Source organism: Ruditapes philippinarum, unplaced genomic scaffold (assembly GCF_026571515.1).
Source record: "Ruditapes philippinarum isolate M1 unplaced genomic scaffold, ASM2657151v2 ctg14506_1_1_1_1, whole genome shotgun sequence".
In the NCBI taxonomy this organism is placed as follows: domain Eukaryota; kingdom Metazoa; phylum Mollusca; class Bivalvia; order Venerida; family Veneridae; genus Ruditapes; species Ruditapes philippinarum.
In genome coordinates this window covers 1-18167 of record NW_026865912.1, presented here as the reverse complement: position 1 = coordinate 18167, position 18167 = coordinate 1, and the positions used below count along the sequence as shown (strand labels likewise).

Sequence of the window (18167 nt, the reverse complement as noted above, 5' to 3'; positions counted from 1 at the left end):
AACGGAATGATCTTTAAAAGGTCTAATTCATCTTTTCACACCGATCTACAGATTTCAGTACGATAATGAATAAAAAAAAATAAAAATCAACGAAAAAACGATATTTGTATATTTTCTAATAACGATATCTGCTCCAATCCTGTGTGTAATTGAAAGAGCATCGAAACACGAGGCTATCTGATTTGTACGAGGGGGCGTAGCCCCCCGAGTATTAATCAGATTGCCGAGTGTTTTGATGTTCTTTCTCTTTTGTATCATAGTCAAACATAAAAACACGTTCCCTGTTGTCACAATATGAAACCCCGGGAAAAAGGAACCAATGAACGAACATCTGAATGTGATATTTCTGTCGCTTTCCCTTCCTCTGCCGTCGCAATATGTAAACCTCAGCAAAAATGAGCCAATCAATGGGCATGCTCTGGAGTGCGGGTAACTAATACCTGCACTCCAGTTAACGCACTGTGCATATATATGTATACGATTTAACTCTGACACATTTTCAACAGAAAGATCCCCAAACTATGATACAATAAGTTAAATCCAACACTTTTTTGTCAAACTCCTCACAGCGGTTACGTCACACTTTGCTACTTTAACTGTACTGATCAGGGGAAAAACCGCTGCGTGGAGTTTGGTTTTTTATAGTCTCACTCAAATATTATGACGTCATATTTTCAGGCATGCGTACCATCTGTTGTATCACCAGGAGATAATGTGGATAATGACTGTGACGGTGATATTGATGAAGATAATTGTATAGCTGAAGATCTTGGTATGCTTACAAACCTTTGCCATTTTGTATGCCCCCGAAGGGTGGCATATTAAAATCAAACCGTCCGTCTGTCAGTCTCTCAGTCCGTCTGTCAGTCTGTCCGTCCCGCTTTATACACAAAGACAGTGGTGGTCGTGTCCGCTCTGAAACTTCAGTATGCATGAAAGGATTTTAATTTTTCTTTCACACATGAAATAACCATAGATGTATGGTGTGTCGCGATTAAGACTCGGGTTTCTACCACTAAGGTCAAGGTCACTGTGGGGGTTCAAACTTTGTCATTTTTTTATGTTATATAAATATATATAGAAAGTGGAGGCTTTGGCCGCTCTGAATCTTCAGTATGCATCAAAGGATTTTATTTTTTCTTTCATATATGAAATAACTATAGATGTTTGGTGTGTCGCGAAGAAGACTGGGGTTTCTGCGACTAAGGTCAAGGTCACTGTGGGGTTCAAACTTTGTCATTTTATGTTATATTAATATAGAAGGTAGTGGTCGTTTCCGCTCTTAAACTTCAGTATGCATGGACGGATTTTAATTTTTCTTTCACATATGTAATAATTATAGATGTACGGTGTGTCGCAAAGTAGACTCGGGTTTCTACCACTAAGGTCAAGGTCACTGTTGGGGTTTAAACCTTTTATGGGTTAAAAATATAGAAAGTGGTGGTTGTGTCCTCTCTGAAACTTCAGTATTCATGAATGGATTGTAGTTTTTTTTTCACATATAAATTAACAATAGATGTATGGTGTGTCGCGAACAAGACTCGGGTTTCTATCACTAAGATCAAGATCACTGTGGGGGTTGAAACTTTTTTATGTTATATATATATAGACGGTGGTGGTAATTTCGGCTCTGAAACTTCAGTATGCATGAAAGGATTGTAATCTTTCTTTTATATATGAAATAATTATAGATGTATGGTGTGCCGCGAACAAGACTCTGGTTTCTACGTCTTAGATCAAGGTCACTGTGGGGATTCAAACTTTGTCAATTTTTATGTTAATATACGAGGGACGGTCAGAAAATATCCGGACTTTTCATGTTCCTCTCTTTCCACCTATCGTGCACCTATATACACACATTATATATTGGTGAAAACTACATTCATTCGCCAATAACGTGGTCAGTTTATTTTCAATGATAGTTGTATATACACAGTATTTTGCCCTCTGCTATATGATAGGTGTTTCGTCTATCATGGACTCTTTGTTAGAGGAACAACGCTGAAGTTTCTGGTTGCAGAAGGTGATAAGCCCTGCCACATCTTTCAGAGGCTTAAAAAAAGATTTTCTGATAAATGTGTATTACGTTCAACCTTCTACAACTGGGTTTCTCAGTTTCGTGAAGGCAAAACAAGTGTTTGTGACAGGCCTAGGACTGGGCGGCCAGCTGAGACGGTGACACCAACAATGGTAGCAAATGTTAAAGCTTTTGTCAACAAAAATCGTTGAGTAACTTTGGAGGAAGTAGCCAACAAGTTTAGCATCGGTAAGGTATCGGCACATAAGATTTTACACGAACACCTAGGCATGAGCAAGGTTAGCACAGAAAAATGTCCTCCTTCTTAACGATAACGCCCCCTCCCATACCGCCGCAGCTACAGTGGAGGTTATCAACTCTTACAAATGGCAATTGTTGTCTCACCCTCCTTACAGCCCAGACCTCGCCCCCTGTGACTTTTATTTGTTTCCAGAACTGAAAAAATTGCTTGCTGGAAAGAAATATAATGACCAGGGCGGCTTTGATATCTGCTGTTACACAGTACCTAAAACATAGGTCTACGTCATGGTTCACAGCGGGAATACGAAAGCTCCCATGAAGATGGCAAAAGTGCGTAGACGTAGGTGGAGAATATTTTGAAAAAGAGTAGAAAGATTTTTTTTTAAATGTTGAATGGTTTTCGAGAACGAGTCAAAAGTCCGGATATTTTCTGACTTCCCCTCGTACATATAGGCAGAGATGGTCTTGTCTGCTCTGAAGCTAATATGCTTGAAAGAACTATTTTTTTGATTTCACATATGAAATAATCATAAATGTATGATGTGTTGCCCTTAAGACCCGTTTTCCTTCGCGTGGTGGTTGTTGTGTCCGCTTTGTAACTTCCATATACATGAATGTTTCAATTTTTATTTAAAAAATATAAAGTGACCATAGATGGACAATGATTTGTGAACAAGACCCAGGTTCCTTTGTTTTATTTAAAGGTCACTGCTGGGATTCAAACTTTGTCAAGTTTTTACCACCCAACTTAACATGTAATAGGTGGTTTATAACTAGAATCCTTAGCTGTCTGTGACAGCCCTTGTTTTGGTATCGTAGTGTGAGTAGTAATACAATCATATGCAATCTGTATACATTATGTGTACTTACTTTGTTTTTCACTTAAACCACGGCGCAGGAGGTAATATTGCAATTAAATAAAAACGATATTATACTAAAATATGTCCCACCAAATTTGAATATTCCATTTGTTTTATTAAATATAATGGAAAAATCACTTAAATTAATGACATGTTAACCCTGACGTCAATATCTCTCGACATGTTTTTCATTTTTTTAAAAAGTCAGTAATATGGTTACAATGTTAAACCGATATTTTTCCGTTGTTTTACGTTGTAACCTGAAGTGACGTCCCTTTTTACGTCATAGTGTAAAATCTTTTTGACGTGTTGATAACGTTAAACTATAGGCGAGACGATGAAAAATGGCGCCTTTTTACTGTAAACCGTCGTTATTTTTGGGTATGCGAAAAATGGATTAGTACATTCTTGTAGATTCAATACTAAATTTATATAACTCGCTGAATAAGACAATATTATGCCCGCCAGAGGCTCGCAAAATATTATTTTATTCAACTCGTACAATAAATTTAGTATTGAATCCATACTCATTTAATATCCTCTATGTATAACATGCTCACATATGAATTTAAAAACGTGTTCTTTATGAGTGAGGTACGGCAGAACTTGGCTGATAAAGTTACAAAATATAGTTAAAATAAGAAAAGGTGCTATTGTGACAGTATTTGATCACTTATTTGAATTTACTACCAAATACTTTATTTTAACATACATTTACATTTTTATATGTTTCTTTTGATATACACGTATTTTGGTATCTGTTTTTAAGGTTGTGATTTTCTATTATTTTTTCTGACCTTCAGTTTTTAGTATACGATTTTTTTTTATTTTAGTGACTGTGTTTACGTCGACACAGGATGAAGAAAGCGGTAACGTAACATACAAGACCATGACATTAAAAGGAACAAATTATGTTAAAATTAATATAATTTCTTGCGATGTTGCCAGGATAAGACTTGAAATAGATAAAGAACTTCCCCAAACAATGAATATAGAGGTAAGTAACACAACAATTATTGAATAGTCGATTATCAATTTTTAAATAACATATTCAGAGCTACAAGGTATTTAAGTAGGGGCCTCTGTAGCAGGATAATTAAGGAATAACCTGCCTGTATCCTGTCGTACCCCAACCATTCACCGCCATGGTTCAAATCTCGCCAAGGACTTTGTTTTATTTTACGTGAGGAAGCTACCTTATAGAAGGACGGTAGTTCTACTAAGCTGCAAGTTCGTGCCTAATTAATAATATCTGTCGTATGTTACGGCTCGGATCAGAATATCCGTCCGTCCCAAGGGAACCTCGACTATTGGGCTGTAACGAAGCTTTACGAGTTGTCGCCTATTGGCGGAAACCCGAGATACTAATATTCTGATCTGAATTGCAAACACGTGAATTTTTTTTTCGTGCATATTCTGCCATATTCTAAAACATTTTAAATGGTTTACCTCAATAACATATTGTTCATGGAAATTAATGTCACTTATCTCTTACTACATGTATTTCCTTTCAAAAGCTATGAATTTACAATTGTATTCTTAACGGCGAAATGACGCCATCCTAGGCACGAACTTTCATTCTTGAATACGCCTAAATGACGTCATTCGTTCATTCATTAAGATGCGCTAAAATGACGCCATTCTATACTACCCGACTTATCTAGTACCACCATGCCAGATGAAATTTCTAGCATGGGTAAAATTAACCAGTCTGATATGCAAGAAAATATACATGAAGGGTCACCGAAAGTTTCATCCACCAAGTAATGTTCGGAAGTAGTGCTCAATATGACCATATTATTGGCGGTCTGACTTAAAGATAAAAAACAACGATTGTTTTATGTCTTTAAGTGCTCCTACAAACATTTAATACTAAGGTACTCCTAATATTTTGCATCACAATCAACATAGAATGATAAGAATTCTTGAACAATCATTCACCAATTCTTACGTAATTCATGATGACGTCATTTCTTTGTTTCAGATATCAATATCTGCTATCGTTGTACAATTGTGCGGTGACTTTTGTTTAGAGGCGATAGTACAAACACAAAGTGTGTCAAATTGCTCTGCACCGCAGTCTTACATGCTGCAATGGAACAACCATTTAACTTTGGTATTCTTTATCACAATAATTGTTAACAAATAACATATAGTGAAATCTGTGAACAGAAACCCCTTTTGAGAGACAAAAAAAGATTTTCGAAGTTGTCAAGAGGTGTTGATTTTTGTTGTGAATGTTTACAACGTTTAAAGAAGAAATACTACTTATTTCAGAAAAATAGCATACCTGGCAATTTCTGAAGAACACGGTTTTATTTGGTTGTTTGCTAAGGGGTGATGCTTAAATTTATTGTGAATGTTTACTTTTAAAGAAATTATACTTATTTCAGAAAAAAGCATACCTTGCTATTTCCGAAGAACAACGATTTGTTTGGTTGTATACTAAGGGGTGATACTTAAATTTATTGTGAATGTTTACTTTTTAGAAGACATAATAGTTGTTTTAAAGAGGTAATTGTTTTACAGAAGTCCGCTCTGTTGAGGTTAAACTGTAGTATAAATTTTACTAATTTGAAAGCACTAAAATTTTCTTTTTATTATAGAGATCATTTAACGCAAAAAAAATATTCCTGCATTTTTGCATGGTACATTATATATTAATTAGTTAATTATTTTTGATGTCAATATTTGTTCAAGACCCGGTGTGAACATGTAAGTGATGTAAGCCTATTTCAATTGTAGGTTTAAGCCGCGTGGTTAGGGTCATTGACATCAAACATGTTGTCCCTCACCACTGTGAGTTCGAATCCCGCCTTGAACTTTGGGTTCTTTCATGTGAGGAAAGTATCCAGCTGGCTTACAGAGCGTCGGTTGTTCTACTCAAGTGCCCGTGTGTCTGAAATAATGTTTCGAGGAGCTCATGAGGTCTTCCTCCATTAGTAAACCTGGAGACTCGTCATATGACGCCTTGCATGTTGGTGCGACCTAAAAACCCAACAATTCAACGAACAAACAATACAAAAATGTACACGTAGCGTAAATGCAAAATCACTATATGCCGCTTTAATGGGTCGAAAAGATTAAAGTATGAACACACATTGTTCACAGCTTATAAAAAATATACGTTGTTTTTCTTTTAAGCATACGACCGCCTCAACGTATATTTTCTATGACAATATTCCACTAGCGAACGACTATGACAAACTAACGTTGTCAACACTCGGCAGATCAGCTACTTTTGAAATATGTAAGTGTTTAGAATACATTATATATGGATTGGTGCCAGTTTTATTACAGTTTTATTACAGTATTATTACAGTTTTATTACAGTGTGTTCAGCTGTAAACTGCCGGATGCTTCCTTCTATTACATAAGCTAAAGTTACTTACTCCGTACTCGTTGTTCCTCCACTAGAAAAGCTGGAACGTCGTCATATGACACATATACTGTATCGGTGTGACTTAAAACCCAACAAACAAACAAAAATACAACATTCTAATTCAAAATATATTTGCCCATGTTTATACGTTTAGTAACAGTGATTAACTTCCACTGTGTCATTAAAAATGAATTGGCATTACAATAGTTTATTAATCACTTTAATTACGTATTATCTGTGGAAGATATTTTGTCAATAAAGAAGATATTGCTTTAACACAATTTACTTTATTATGATACAACTACTTGGCAACAATCAATTCAAGTTATTTCGGTTAATGAAAATACATGTTTATTTGTCTCGTGCACTTCGATGAAATATTGACAAATATCAAATTGAATGAGATATAAGTAATAGCTCTCTGTTTGTAACTAAGGTAGATATAGGCTATTGATTCCTGTTAATAGTATAATTATTATACAAAGTAAACGATATTAGCACTCTTGAAAAGTATGTTACCTCATTATCATATACAATGTACATAGTCCACACTCACTTGTTAATGATCAACATTATTTTTTGTCCAATCACATTATAGTATTTTTCAAATTTCTGCTTAGTCTAACTTTGGTTAATGTGTACTAACTAAATAAAATTCACTTAATCTGTCGTCTAACCGCAGTCTAACAAATTTCAATAATGCATTATATTAGGGAGGAGTTAGAGGTATGGTTTACACTCTGAATTGTAAAATGTTAAGGTTAGCAAAACAATGCCAACATAAAAAAAAATAGTCGAGGTCAGATGTTTCTAAATGTGAGGATACAATCAATTGATTTATTACATACATAATATAGTGGGGCGGGAAATAAGGTCTCTGCTGTCAAAATAGTGCAAATTGTGATACAAGCATGAAACTTTCAGGAAATTATCTTTAGACCATGTAGATTTCGAAAGTGAAGTGGGCCAGAAAATATCTCTGCTCATTCAAGATGGCCGCTATTTTCAAGATGGCCGCCATATAAATTTGATGTACATAATAGCTCATTCATTCCAATTTTTTGTACAGACCTGAAACTTATACCAAAGCTTGCATATAGTTTCCCCTTTTCAAAAATTTAAATCTTTAGGCAATTTCTCTTGCATATTTCTTCAGAATCTAAGATGGCGTCCAATATGGCTGCCAATTTTAATGAAAACTGATATATCTCTTTTGTAGTATAATTTTTTGCACAAGGTATGCGTATTTCCATATAAAATTTTGAAATATATTAGAAAAAAAATCAAATTTTAGGTTAACTACATTGTAAGTCATGTTTTTAGTTTTTTTGTACAAAAAAAAACTCTTTAAAAAATCAAAGAAAAAGTGCAATTTTTTGCATTTTTCTCTAACATGGTTTTCTAGGTCTATGTACGAATTTCCAAAAGTTACATAGTTTATTAAAGTGTATTTGATATTCAATCAACACTATGTTTTATTGTATAATTGTAACAAAAACAAACAAAAATGTGAAGGTTTTATACTTATTAAAAGTGGGTGGGGTAAATTTATCAGACAATTGTAGTACAAAATAACGTTTTTTAAGAATTCTTATGCACATATTCACTGTAAAGGTATTTTATTGTATTAAGGTATTTTTGTTTTCCTTCAGGTCTAGAGGGTGTACTAAAATATCAATAAATGCAGATACAATCATATGTATACATTCAGTTATTAAATGTTTGCATGATATAAGTTGTTTCAATATTCTTAATATAATTTAATAATTGTACAGAAAGAAGACTGAATATTCATCAACGAACCATATGTTAGATAAAATCATGCCTGGACCTGAGTGAAATGTTGTCTATTTATGAATACAATTATTTCCTGCACAATTTAGTCTTTCTAAAAGCTTGTAACAGAATGAGTCAAAGTAATATTTACTTGCACATCTTTAGTCTTTCTAAAAGCTTGTAACAGAATGATTCAAATGTATATTTACTTGCACATCATTTTAACCAAGTATAATTGAATTAGTACCGTCCATTTCTAATAACTTATGTAGACATGATATTTTCAAAAGAAACAAAAATTTAGGCGACTGATACATCATATTATCTAACGACTAGGTGTGCTAAAATAGGTATCAATAAAACCGCTTGACCCACATAACAAACATAGCTTATACTTTGGAATATAAAATAAATACTTTATTTTTCCCATTAAACAAGAGAGAATTGTTGACCCTAGATCACGCGCCTAAGACCCAATGCTGGAAAAGGTCTATAATTCTTTTATACTGAAGAATGCTAAAATCATATAAGGGGTATCTTTTTTTCACCAGTCATGATTTATAAACAATTTAAAAAGAATCATGTCCAATAACTAGGCTCTCAGAACTACAAGAAGACTAATATAACTATATTCCAATAAGATTCCATGTAAACTAAGTGATTTTGACCCTATGCCAATAGTTTATAATCTTTATATATAGCATCACAATGTTATGATATACGATATTTTCTCTTCTCTGTGCACACAATTTCGGAGAAGAATTTTAATATATAAGTCAATGTAAACTAAGTGACAGGGAAAGCCATTTTGTACTGCAGGAGCATGATTTAAAGGCCCTCACGAGGAACACAGTTTTTAAAGACTTCTGTAGGGAATCGCATTGAAGTTGTTTTCTTGTTGTTGTTATTAAAAAAAAATCAACAAACAAACAAACTGAAATGCCTAGAGCTTAGATAGTCAAAATATAACCTTGCCAAGTAAAGAAGACCTCTTTAAAAGTTACATAAAACACTTTTGGATCATTAAGTGTACATGCAATATAAAAAATCTTCTCAAAAATCAAAATGCATAGAGCACAGGTACTAAGCTTGCATGCACATGTAGCACCACCTGGAGTCTTTATTAACACATTTAATGAATCGTGCTCATAGAGCCACCTGGGTTCACAGACTTGTATAGGAAAACACATTAAAAACATCTAGTGTTAAAATATAATGACTTGAACTAAGATATTTGGGATGTAGACTGATATAACATGCATAAATTTGTATGATGCTACTGCAGTCTAAAATAGTTTTGCAATGGTATCACTTAATTTACAAAGACTACTGTAATAAGTCTGTTTTCTCTTAACCTACAGTATCCGATGCATATACATTAATCATGTATCATCATAATTATGTTATAATAATGATATATCATGGACAACATGGTCCAAATTAACCAAACACTAAAGGTCACTAAGTTTATATGGACTCGTATATAAATATGGTTATTAAAGTCCTCTCGTGTGAATGAAAAATGAAAGCAGATATTTAGCATGTTTCTTTAAAAGCAACCGGATTCAATTATGACACAAATAATGCGTGTTATGACATAAATGACACTCCAAAAATGATCTTGTTACCTTTTTTCCAACAATGATCTTAGGTGAGTGATCCAGGGTCATCATTACCCTCTTATTGAAAGAAAAAAATAAGATATGATTACTTTAGGAAATACACTTAGTTTGTATCTTAACTTTTCAAAAAGTTGCATGCAGGCCAGGCCATATCATTGATATATATGTTTCACATTACATACATTTTGATGGCTTTTAAGCCATGTTTATATTATAAATATAAAATTGTGGAGGAGTCAAAAATATGCGTTTATGGACTACCTTTATACCTTACATTCATGTACATGTTTGCTATTTTAAGCACGTTTAGTTGATTTATTGTCTTCTTATATGTCTTTACAATTAACAATTAAAATATGATATCAAATATATTGAAACAAGAATTATCATGCAACCAAATTTAATAACTGAATGTATACACATGTTTGTATGTGCATTTATTGCTCACCCACCAAATGGCCCGAAGGAAGAAAAAATTACTTTCATCCAATAAAAAGTACTTTTTAAGTTGGGACATTTGCATAAGAATTCATAGAAAAGTAAAAAGGCAAAGAAAAAGAATGAACTTGGCTATGTAGATTTTCTGTTGTTTTTTCTTTTACAATTATCATATAAAATTACCCCACCCACTTTCACAAAATATAAAACCTACAGATTTAATGTTTTTCTTACATTCTTTACAATAAACACGTGATATTAATGGAATGTCAAATACAGTTTAAGATATAAAGTAACTTTTTTAACTTTGTACATTACTTGAGAAAATAAAATTTGAAAAATATGAAAAAATTGGAATTTTTTCTTGATCTTTTATAAAGATATTTTTAGACAAAAACTTTTAAAATGTTTACTTTTATGGAGATTAACATATAATTTGATTATCTCTGATATGTTTAAACACTTTTTTGTCATAATAAACATAATTTGTGCAACAAATTATACTATAAAAATGATATAACAGTTTTGCACAAAATCGACTGCCATATTGGACGCCATCTTGGATTTGGAAGAAGTATGAAAGAAATATTTTGTAAGATTAAAATTTTTGAAAAGGAGAAAGTATATGCATGCTTAAGGTGTTAGTTAAAGGTCTGTACAAAAAAAATGGAATGAATGAGCTAGAATGTACGTCAAATTTATATGGCGGACATTTTGAAAATGGCAGCCATCTTGAATGAGCAGAGATATTTTTGGGCCCACTTCATTTTTGAAATCTACATGGTCTAAAGATGATTTCCTGAAAGTTTCATGCTTGTATCACAATTTGCACTATTTTCTCAATTTCCCGCCCCACTAATACATGTGGGGCAGGCAGAGACAAACGATTACATAGTAACTTTTTTAAATCCTTTTAACTCTAAGAAAAATGTCTGTTATAAATTGCTGACTGTTTTAAACTTTATATTTTCTAGAAAAAGTAAACGAATCATTATTTTCTTCCACCTAATAGGAATGAACTGCATTATCAAGAATACAATGATTACATTTTTTGGCTGGAAAAGTCATTTTAAATGGACCCCCTTCACACTGAAAAAGAACTGTTTTTCAAATGAGCAAATCAATAGGGATTTTAAATGTTAGTGAATAACTTGAAGCTAAAAACGGATTTGTATCAATTAATAATCTCTAATGTATTTTTTTCACATTTTCCATTTATTTTAAAAGGATGTACACATTTCATTAACTCCATTGTTTTTTTTTACCTAATTGCATCGTTTTCCTCGCTGTTTTTTTTTCCAGATATTTTATAGAAACATGATAGTCTTACTGTAGATAAAGGTATAAATTCTGTGACATTTCAGTAAAAATTGTGCCTGATTATATGTTGAAAAGGTCATTTATTTAGCTTTTCTAAATGTGATATGTTAGTAACTTGACAAGGTGTAGACATCTTGTAGAGGGAAAGGGCGGAGCTATCGTGATTTAGAGAAATGTCTTGTTTTTGGTGGAAAAAATAATGTTGATCATTAAATAGGTTAATGTTTAATAATATGCATTAACAAAAATAATTGGTCGCCTGCCTGCGGCAGGCTTGACCAATTATTTTTGTTAATGCATATTATTAAACACTAACCTATACTTAAAGGAACTCCACTGAGGTTTACTGAGGTTAAAATAATTTCTACATAGATCATCTGCGACATTTACAAACAAAGATATGCTAAAGATAGATTTTTAAGGATATATTTAAAAATAAATTGAAAAACGTATTTCTGAACTAATCTTAGTCCAATTTGAGTGAAAAGCGTTGCAATTTTGGGTAGTAGTTTCTTCGCAATTAGAATAATTATTCTACAAAAACTGAGTGCGATTGATCTGAAATTTTGTAAACAAGTTCATGATGTAGACTTCTATCAAATTGAACATTATTCTGAAAAATATATTTTTAGTCCCGTCGTGTCAGAAAGCCCTAATGGAGTCCCTTTTATATTTGTTTAAAATAAATTGAAAACTGTCTTTTATTAATTAAGTTTTACCGGAAAAGGACTGCAAGAAAATAATTCAAGGTAATGTATATCAGTTCAACTTCTTTTTTACATAACTGTACAGTATTACAAGTATCTAATATATATGGAAACATAAAATGTTGCTTAATCTAATTGTTCATTTACATACAAACATTAACATGTCAGTAAATGGATTTGACATATAAAATGATATACATAAATATTAAATGAGGTAATTCTCATTTCAGCACATTTGACAGGACGTAAAAATCATTTATGTTCCTGTAGATGCAATTTGCAAAGTTGCGGGATAAATCTAGCTGTATTAAAGCGGTCTTAAGCTTTTCTTAGATTGAAATATTTTTTTAGATAAATCGTTATATATAATTGTCTTATCAAACGAATTAAGGTGGCCATCGATAAAATAATAAACAATAATAAAACCCTTCGATCCTTTTAATCTACCGGTCCGCTCTCTATATGCGGACGATTCCTTTCCCGATCTTCTATTTTTAGAAAGGAACGTCACTGGTGCCCTATAAATAGCTCTCGGGACGCTGTTTTGAAGACAGCATATCAGGGACATGATGCACATTCCAAAGATATAATTATTGAAATACTAAGTTTGAAACAACACAGGATTTTTCAAACGAACAAAAAAAATAAATGCTGAAGGCCGCTTTAAAACTACAGCAGCTGATACAATTGAAAGTTATCATAGCATTACATGTATATTGTTTACAAATGAACATCAAGTAATCTGCAGATATCATTTATAAATTAAAAGTTTAATATCAACTGATGACATGTACATATTTAAAAGTCACAAACAAGTACGTTATACCAATGGAATGATGTAATCGTTAAAACTTGTGAAAAAGAGATGCAAACATAAATATATGATCTTAGACACTTTCAAGTATCAAAATAAATGCACTTTTCCATATCTTCAACGGTATCGACGGCAAAGATAGGTGAAGACAACAAAGACTAGGACTACGGCGATAATAGTGGTTGTGAGCTCGGTGCCAGGTTTTTATGCCACAACTGAATATACCTCTAATGTTGACGGCAAATAAAATGTCAAGATAATTATTACTCGATGAATCCGATGATAACTGTATATGATGATAATGACAATGATAACGATTATGAGAATGATTGTGATGATAATTGTGATAATGTTTATGACGACTTTGATGATGTTGATGCTATTGCAATTTGACATATTGAAATGAATGTTAACATTATTTTAGGTGCTCCGGACACGCAAGGTTCAAACTTCATTCTCCCTGTTCATAACACTGACAATGGGTTCATTGCAATGCTGTCAACGAGAGGAGATTTAAATGGTACAGTCAAGATCCAACTAGACGTATCTAGTTCTCTTACTCCAATAGAAATGCTGGCAAATGAAACGAAGCAAATATATAACACAGATATTACAGAAGCTACCTATAACAAAGTGAGTTCAATGTTTTGTAGGCAAATATAGTAAAGCTTTTATCCCCAAAATTGTTATGTTGCTATAAAGTTACATTTGCAAATTAATATCTACGTTTTAGTGTTAAATGAGGGAAAAGTAGTAATACAATTTAAGATTTTTTATATTTTCAAAATTGAGATGGTAAAACTCACATATTTTGTTTGGTGCAATTGTTCAGATTTATTACATCTTGATAATCATCATTTGTTTATAAAACCACCTTTTTGCGTTTGATTAATTCCTGTTTAAATCGACTTTTTTATTTTAAATTTGTTTGCCTTTGGTTTGCTTGTTTTTATTTCTAAACCAACCCTATTATATTATCAGTTTTGTCGTTTTGGGCGTTCTTTAATATTTCGTTTTTTTTCACTTTTCCGCTCTCACATCAGCTTTATTTTGCCGTACAGATGACGTAAAACGCCACCCGCACATTTAATTAATTAAAGATGTTATATTTATGATCCTTATAGATCGTTCAACGCAACGTAATTGCTGTGTGTGCATGTGTGTGGTATTTTAGTTCCTTCTTTTCGAACCTATTCTAAATGACTAGTTCGAGTATTCTTACTTGAATACTGTAAAATCAAGCTTAGGATGTATGGCCTGATTTTAAAGTGATATGCAAGCTTCATACCCCTAATCCTTTTAAAATTCCATTTTATTTAGTTCCGCCAATTGTTTTTTTTTTTCGTTTAGGGCACACGCATTTTACATGGGTCGCTATGTCACGAACGTGAAGGTTCCGTGATAACCTACGTATGAAGACATCTGCAGATGTTTCTGAATACAAAAATTCACCATTGTCTTGTTTAAATAATAAATTCTGTTAAATCGGTGCTAGGGTGGTAACTAGCAATCACTTTCCAGTACCACCCTCGAAGAAGCTCAATCACATCAAGCCTGCAAAAAGTTCATTTATTTTGTTTTGGGAAGTCTTTACGGATTCTGTGTTTTTTTTCTATTTCATTTGGTTGTTTTATACCATTTCTAAATTTAAATTAAAAAGAAATAAAACTAATTTTTACTGATAAAAAATATTTGTTGTTCTTTAATATTACTCTTATTGTAACTTAAATTGTCAATATTTTCAAGCAAGATGGTAAACGTTTGTTGTTCTTGTACTTGTGTCAAGAATATGATAAAGTGTCATTTAATAAATTTAAATGACTTTTGAAACAATATTATTTATACCTCTAATACCTTAAACTTACACGTTTGTTTAAATGTTAAATGTTGAATAATGCTTAATCCTTGCTAGTGGGCATGAACGGTAACATTACTTTCACTTGCCATTACCGTCCATGAACAGGCTCAATCAAACCGATCATGCAACATTTTCAATTTGTCGTTTTAGCCGTTCTATAGGGATTCCGTTATTCTCTTTTATAGTAGTTACAACTTTACTTGAAATAATGTTCAATGTGTACAATTGCAGATAACACTAACTGCTACAGGTGGGGAGATATCCGTCTATCTTTATAGATCAACTGTACCGGGAAAAGATTCAAAAGGTCCAATCTATCCAACAGATATCCTTGGTACATCTTATCACATTTACAAACACAGTCAAGCAACACTAGGTATGAATCATTCCTCTACTCGTTCGGCGCTTGAGCCAATTTTGTCAATATTTAGAGCCACATCGACCTGCCCCTCGGCACGTTTGTTCTGATCACATGTTATGTGATTGTTGCATTTCTTTAGGGATTGTTTTCGCTCTCTTATTTCAGCTCAGTTCCTGTTGATATTGAATATTCTTCGTAAATAAATAAACAGTTACAACTTAACTTAATCCAGCTAGTTTACGGAACGTCGGTGGTTCTACTCAGGTGCCCGTTCGTGCCTGAAATAATGCACGGAAGGGCACCTGAGGTCTTCCTCCACCAGTAAAGTTGGGAAGTCGCCATATGACATATACTGTGTTGATGTGGCTTAAAGCCCGATCAATCAAACAAATAAACAAATGGCTTAATAGATAATCCATTATACAAATAAAATAATAAAAGTGTCAATTAAAAATAAACAAACAAATACAATTTACTGGTAACACAAGATGAAACACCTATAAATCTGTAAACTATAATTATATATATCAAATAGATATTGATTATATCTAAGAGTATAAAATAAGAAAGTATTGAAAGAGTATTCTAATTAGTTGCTTATTTATTTTAGCTTAAGTAACCTCCAAGATGGTGTTCCTAAAATTCCATTTGTTTGCCATGAAATTAGCTAAAAACTCCGTAGAGGCCCGGGTTCATCTGCAAAAAAATGAACAAAACAAAAAATAAAGTACAGATCTAGTGAAGCATCTAAGACAAGTTCTGTAATTTTCTGTTATAATACCTTTGTATTCAAAGGTTCTCGATTAAATAATTGTTTTGGCATTACTGTTGTCACATCACGATTATTCATTCATTGAGCTTAAGTATTTAAACAACCTTTACTTTATATATTGCATGTTACTCTACCCACCAAAATATATTAATTAAAGATTTTATAGTTCATGTCACTATTGTACATGTTGTATTGAACAAATTTGACCATTATTTTTTAGCTACTTTTTGTGACATATACACCATTGGACACGATGCACAAACAAATGCTGGTCACGTTCTCGTTGATGTAAACACAGAGGTGCAACAGCAAGAATATGATGGTACTTAGGTTTAAAACTTATAAAATATACATACATGTTTCCTTACTTACTTATAATTTTATATTATAATTAAATACTAGTGCAGGGCAAATTTTATAGTCAGTTCTACCTACCACTGTAACAATAATTAAATTTTATGTGTCAAATGGTTTGCAATGTCAATGATCTATCTAATTTCAAAACAGAGCACACAGAATGTTATTACCAACAACAACAACAACAACAACAAAAGATTAAAAAATGAAACAAATTTTCAAGACCGCATTTAATAATCCTGATTATACCAACCACTGTTAGTTTATAGAAATTGTCTGTTTAATATTAATCACGATTCACGATAATTTCTTATAAAATGCGGTATAATTTATAAAAAGGGAACAGTATTTCAGACCTCTTAGCATTATAGCGAATGATCCGAATGCTCCAAACATTGATCCTTCAGCTTCAGAATGTTTGCGCGCTGACTGGACAGTTACTATAACGCCACGAAGCCCTCAGTGCTGTGTACTGTTTCTAAACAACAGTTTCCAGCTTAACCTACTATATACACTATGCAGATAATAGTTCCAGGTAGATTGAATCGACTTGTACTCAGAGTTACTCAAACGGTTATTTATGTCATTTAAAATGTAAGTGAAGTTAAATAATTTTAAATGCTGCAGATCTTGGATCAAGCCATCTGGTAAAATCCGACAGACCTTTAGCTGTTTTCTGCGGAACATTGGAAACTACTTTGCTCCAGGTTCCCCCTGTAGAAACATTAGGGAAGCAATTTCTAATACCCGCCATTGATATTGCTGGCTTGTCCCTGAATGCATCGATTGTTGTAATTACGAGTGAAGACAGCACTGTTATAACTATACGAGGAGATTACGACCAGAGGGACACGGTTGACATGAAAGGTGGAATTGTAAACAGGATACTCGTCACAGATACGGTAACTATATTATATTATTAGTTATAAAGAGTGTTGACAGGTTATATGGCCTTATATAAACGGCTTATATACACTCCAGTATATCAGAGTATAATCCTTCTGTTCAACAACTTCGACGAGACACACCGTCAGTGTTCCACCACTATCGGTACTGATGGCGGAGCTAATGCCTATATAAGGGGACGCTAGCATGAGTTTGCATGACATGTTTGTTTTGGAAGAAGAATTTACATGATAATTACCAGATGATTTTCAATCAACATTTCTCAATTTTCGAGCTTGAATATTGAAGCATGCTTACTTCAGCCGCCGCTAGCGGGTGTGGACGATATCATGAATAAACAGGCTTAGTCAAATTGAACCTTGTAAATCTTATATTTTACCTTTAAGGTTTCCTTTTTTATAATTTTTAGAACTTCTTCTGGTGAAATGTTTTTACAAAATAATGTATTATCAAAATGTTATATATATTTTTAACAGATTGATACGTTTATAAATGCTAGCTGAATGTTATACAACTGGAAATGTAAATACTGCAATCCTGCATTTAATAGTAGATATCATGATTTAAATCCATGCTTCATGTTTTTATTATTGATATCATGGTTGATAAATGCTAAAATTTACTTATTTATCTATTTTGTTTAAGATTTCAAGCATTACGGCGACAAAAACCGGTGCAGTGTATCTGCATATAATCAACGTTTTAAATTTTTAAAA

At 32.7% G+C, this 18167-nt stretch overlaps 1 protein-coding gene across 1 annotated transcript; it reads left to right on the top strand.

The window, feature by feature from the left end:
* Positions 1-660: 660 nt before the first annotated feature.
* LOC132730713 (uncharacterized) lies at positions 661-17447 on the top strand (the record flags this gene model as incomplete). Its single annotated transcript, XM_060716690.1, is given in 9 exon segments — positions 661-772; positions 3972-4135; positions 5123-5254; positions 6283-6388; positions 12390-12425; positions 13622-13830; positions 15287-15431; positions 16409-16510; positions 17173-17447. Coding segments are annotated over 9 exon segments (1281 nt in total), but the record flags the coding sequence as incomplete, so codon positions are not given.
* Between the last annotated feature and the right edge of the window lie 720 nt (positions 17448-18167).